The sequence below is a fragment of the Calidris pugnax genome, unplaced genomic scaffold (assembly GCF_001431845.1).
Source record: "Calidris pugnax isolate Ruff unplaced genomic scaffold, ASM143184v1 scaffold341, whole genome shotgun sequence".
Lineage (NCBI taxonomy): Eukaryota > Metazoa > Chordata > Aves > Charadriiformes > Scolopacidae > Calidris > Calidris pugnax.
The window spans coordinates 1,407,739-1,412,925 of record NW_015091149.1 but is presented as its reverse complement, the minus strand read 5'-3'; the positions used below and the strand labels follow the sequence as shown (position 1 = coordinate 1,412,925).

At 59.1% G+C, this 5,187-nt stretch overlaps 1 protein-coding gene across 1 annotated transcript in view; it reads left to right on the top strand.

Moving 5' to 3' along the window:
- CASC3 (cancer susceptibility candidate 3) overlaps positions 1 to 2,389 on the top strand; it is a 15,606-nt gene extending 13,217 nt beyond the window's left edge. Inside the window, exons 12-13 of the mRNA XM_014959087.1 lie at positions 889 to 1,011; positions 1,917 to 2,389. Of these exons, the coding sequence (XP_014814573.1) occupies positions 889 to 1,011; positions 1,917 to 1,958 (165 nt within the window). The 3' untranslated portion in view covers positions 1,959 to 2,389. The remainder of the gene's footprint in view (positions 1 to 888; positions 1,012 to 1,916) is intronic.
- Positions 2,390 to 5,187: the final 2,798 nt, after the last annotated feature.

Sequence of the window (5,187 nt, the reverse complement as noted above, 5' to 3'; positions counted from 1 at the left end):
GGCGTTGTGAGGAGGACAGGGATCTCCGTGGGCGTTGTGAGGAGGACAGGGATCTCCGTGGGCGTTGTGGGGAGGAACTCGAGGACAGGGATCTCCGTGGGCCTTGTGAGGAGGACAGGGATCTCCGTGGGCCTTGTGAGGAGGACAGGGATCTCCGTGGGCGTTGTGAGGAGGACAGGGATCTCCGTGGGCGTTGTGAGGAGGACAGGGATCTCCGTGGGCCTTGTGAGGAGGACAGGGATCTCCGTGGGCGTTGTGAGGAGGACAGGGATCTCCGTGGGCGTTGTGAGGAGGACAGGGATCTCCGTGGGCGTTGTGAGCAGGAACTCGGCGCCGTGCGAGCGGCACACGGCTGACACGCAGTGGCAAACCCGAGATGTGCACACTCCCCGAGCCCTGCAACCTCTCTGACCTTCCCTCCTGCCCCGGGCTGATCCCTGGCTGCTCCAGCAGGGAATCGACCTGCTTTTGGGGCAGATCCGGAGTTTCTGGGCAGCTGGAGGGGTTCTTGGTGCGAAAGGGAATTGTTACCTGCTGCTGGTGGGAAGCACAGATGTTCTGTGGCAGTTGGGAAGCTCTGTGGGGTGAAGGAAACCCATCTGACACGGCTGTGGTTGCTGCAGCCTGTCCCGGCCCACCCTCCCCTGGGCAGGGGTGTCCGAGGGTCCCCCAGGAGCTGGAAGAGCTGCTGCTCTTTGTGGGGAACACCACACAAATCAGCCCCCGTCCTTCTGTGGCTTCTCACCTTCGGCGCCGGGTGGTGACATCTTTTCACAGCCCAGTTGTGGGTCATAAAAGCTGCCTGAGATGTGGTGCTCACACAGGGGAGGCAGCTTTCTGTGCCCCCCCAGCAAAAACAACTGACCTTTGTGCTCTCTGGGACCACAGGCCCAGTCCCAGGTGTACGGAGGGGTCACCTACTACAACACTGTCCAGCAGCAAGTGCAGCCCAAGCCTTCTCCACCTCGAAGGACGTCCCAGCCTGTCACTATCAAGCCACCACCTCCTGAGGTACCGTGTCCCCTCGGCGTGAGTCTGTGCGTGTGTGATGCTGTAGCCTCGGGGTGTGTGTGGTGCTGCAGTCTCCCATCCCAAAAAAACCAACGTTGTTCCGAGGAAATCTTCGACTTGTCTGATCTTTGACGTGTCCCCAAACCTCAGCTTCTCGTTGCAGGTGATAAGCAGGGCTCCAGTTAATTTGAGTTTCTAAATACTTTTAAAAACTAAACCCACATAAAAAGTAAGTCCGAAGTTACTTCTTTTTTTTTTTTTTAATTTGCTCAGGGTAGAAAACAGGACACTTTAGAGAGAGAAAAATCCAGTAGTGAGCAGGGACTCCTCTGGAAGAATAAATGCCCAGACCTTCTCAGTAGATAACTCTGGCAGCAGATTTAAAGGCTTTCCAGAGATGGGAGCCGTTTCTCTGTGCTGGGAAGAGTTTCCTTGCTCCAGTGCTGAGCTGTGTGTGTGTGTACGTGTGCCAGAGTGCTGTGTGTGTCTTTGGTTTCCTTTTTAATACCTGGCTTAGCGTGTGGGAGCTGAGCTGAGCCTGAATCCCTGCAAGCCCAGACCCGGGCAGGCATGTGGCGGTTGTTTTTCCCCGTGCGCGGGGAGGTGGTGTGGTTGGAGGGCTGGGAAAACGGGCAGAGTTTGTAAATCCACTGCGAGATCATCCCATCGAGGTGCTTTGAAAGGTTCCTCAAGATGGAAAGACATTTCTCCACGGGGAGAGCTGGGCTGGAGGGAGCTGGTTGGGCTCGGAGGCATGGGTGGGTGGTGGTCGCGTTTTGGCACCTGGGAGCAGGGGGGGTTTTGCTCTCAGGACCCCGGTGATAGCACTGAGACCTCCCCACAGCGTTTGTGGTGTGACAGCCTAATCCTCTGCTTCTCTCTCCTCTCCTCTTTCCCCCACCCAGGACAGCAAAGGTGAAAAAGCAAAGGAGAGGAGCAACACGTAAGGACGCGGCCGTGAGAAGCCCAGCGCCAGACTCGGCACCTCGGCAAAGGAGGAAGCTCCTTCTCAGGAAAGGCTCCTTCCCTGGGCGTAGGTGAGGCGGCGGCAGGAAATCAGCTGCACCCTCTTGTGCTCAGGGCCAGGCACCTTCCCTCGCTGGTTTTACCGGTGCCCTCCCCAAAAACCATCTCAGCCGCTGCTGATCGTCCCTCCTCCCCCCTCCTCGCTCCCTGGGCACGGCGGGCACCGAAGAATCAACCCCCAGAGCTGGTCCCTTGACCACGAGTTCTCCCAACTTCTCTCTTTTACTAAAACCTCTGCCCGTTTCCCCTCTGTAGGATGTTAAACTCGACTGGCTTGATTGTGGTCTCTTGTTTTTATTTAAGAAATGAAGCAGCTCCCATCCAGTAAAGCTGATTTGTTTCTTTTTGGGTATTTTGAATTTGTTTCTCTGCCTAACCGGAACGTAACGTCCTCTCCCTCTCCCCCCCACCCCTCCCCTCCCCGCAGAGACAGCTGTTAATTCTTCATTTCAATTCTCTTTTTAAATTAGCAAGTTTATTTCTGCTGTTGTTGAAGGGCAGCTGAGCCGGAGGGGCCCGTCAGGAACGCGCTGGCTGCGCAGTCGCCGCTTAATTTAGAAGCTCCTCCCGTTTCTTTTCCCAAACGAGCCCCGTTGGTACCGTGTGGTGTTTTCACTGAATTTCACTGAATTTTAGAGTTGGAAGGGACCATAGAGACCATCTAGTCCAACTCCCCTGCTGAAGCAGGATTGCCTAGAGCTTGTCAGAGCGTGTTACTCAGGAGCATCCAGGTGGGGCTTGAAAATCTCCAGAGAAGGGGACTCCACACCCTCCCTGGGCAGCCTGTTCCAGGGCTCTGCCACCCTCACCGGGAAGAAGTTTCTCCTCATATTTGAGTGGAACCTCTTCTGTTCCAACTTGTGCCCGTTGCCCCTCGTCCTCTCACTGGGAACCACTGCAAAGAGTCTGGCTCCCTCCTCCTTCAACCCTCCCTTGAGATACTTGTCAGCATTGATAAGGTCTCCCCTCAGCCTTCTCTTCTCCAGACTAAAGAGTCCCAGCTCTCTCAGTGTTGGCAGCTTCTCTGTGTGTGTGTGTGTGTGTGTGCAAGAGCTCTCTGCTCACATCAGGTGGGATTTCCCCCCGCCTCCTGCACCTCTGCCAAACCGGAGGCAGAGAGGAGGAGGGAGGTTTTTATGGGCATCCAGGCACCTCGGCGCTGCCAAAAACGGCGCTGCCAGTGGCCAAACCAGCTCGACAGGGCGAGCAGAGGAGCGCTTCCCTCCCAGCGCTTGGGTGTTGCTGCTGGGGAAGAGGAAAAAGGGGGTGTTGAAACCCGCCCCGACGCATCCAGCCCCGCCGCCGCCTCACCCGGTGGTTCCCCAGGGACCTCAGCAGCCTCGTTGCCCCCGGGAGGATTCGGAAGCCGATCTGTTGGGGTGACTGGCAGTGTAGGACTGAGTGTGCCAAGCTATGCCTGGCTGTCTCCCCCCGTGCCGCAGCGCTGCGGCTGCATCCCGCCGGCAACCGCGGCTCCCGGCCCCACACTGGAGTTTGGCTGCATCCTCGCAGCCCTTTTGCAGATCCCATTGGGAAATTTGGCAAAGGCAGCGGGTGCCGCGTCCTGCCGCTCGCCCCGGGCACGTGCTGGGCCAGCGTGGGCAAGTGCCAGCTGCTGGCACGGGCCGCTCGACCCGGGGGGGGTGGGATCATCCCCCCTCCACACAAGCAGCATCTTGGCCTCTGCATCCCCATCTGCAGCGATTGGGGGGGGGATCCCTGGCACCCCACCTGCCCCCTCCCTGGTGGAGATTCCCCCCCCCAGCAGAAATAGCACCTTTTGTTTGTTGTTTGTAACCCCGTGACCTTCTGTACCTCATTTCAGATGTCAAAGCCACCTTTTTTTTTAAAAGCAGCGATCCCTTTTCCGGGAAGAGCCCCCATTTCTCTGCCTTTAAGGCTGAAATGTGTCGCTGACAGATGGGGCTGGACCTTACAACGCCCTGATGGGCTTGTTTTTTGGTGCGGTTTCTTTGGATTCCTGTCCTTTAGGAGTGCACGTTTGTAACCAGTGGCGTGTGGGCACGTGGGTGAGAATACATCATAGAAAGCAGCTCTTTTCTCTCTTTCCTGGTGTTGAGACCTCCAGGGATGGCATCCCCCTCCCCAGGAAGGACCCGTGCCCCTTGCCATGTCCCATGGGAGAGCTCGGCCGTGTTGGCAGCTCCTGGTTTCCTGGTGTTGAGACCTCCAGGGATGGCATCCCCCTCCCCAGGAAGGACCCGTGCCCCTTGCCATGTCCCATGGGAGAGCTCGGCCGTGTTGGCAGCTCCTGGTGGCACCCAGAGTGGCAGTGGGTGCCCCCCACACTGGCATTCCTGGGGAGTAGCTGGTCCTTAAGGCCAGCTGTGCCCTGGCAGGGGGGCTCAGGGCAGCAGTGAAGCCCCTCTCCTCATTTCTCCTCCCCCTACATCCCCTCTCGTGGTGGGGAAGGAACAAGTGGTGTGTGGGTGGTGTGGGATCTGCCACCCGCACCCTTCTGCGCCACGACGCCTCCCCCCGCCTCGGCGCCTCCTGGCCCACAGCCTGGCTTCTTCCCACAGCAAACGGGGGGGTTCTGGGGCATGGACCCCCCCACACACACCTCCTGCACCCTCCCCTCACACCCCCCTCTCAGCCCCATCGCCATGGGGTCTGCCCTCCTGCAGCCCCCCTGAGATGATTTGGGAATGGGTGGGGAGGGGGGAGGACACAGATGGTGTGGTGGAAGGTGGGGGGGGCTCCACTGCCCCCCCTCCCCATCCTCCTTGCTTCCCTACAGCCCTCCCTGCTTCCTGCCCTCACTTTTTGGGGTCCCAGAGCCCCTCCGGCAGCAGAGGTGGGAGCCATCAACCTCCTTGCTGCCCCCCTGCCTCAGTTTCCCTCCCCGGTGGGGGGGGGGCCAGGGCTGAGCCAGTTCAGATGGTGCCAGGGAACCCCTGGAGAAGGTGTGGGGTGTGAAGCCCCTCGAGGGGGGGCTCTCCCCTTCCCCAAACAGCGACCCCCCCCCCTTCTCCCAGCGCTGCAGCCGGGAAGTGGGTTAAGGCGCTGGCTCGGGGAGGGATTTTTTTCTTCCCTGGGTGTAATTTTTCCCTCCTACACAAGGTCTGTTTTGAGCGGTGCCTGGAGGCTTCGCACACCCCCCCCCCCCCCCCCCCCCCCCCCCCCCCC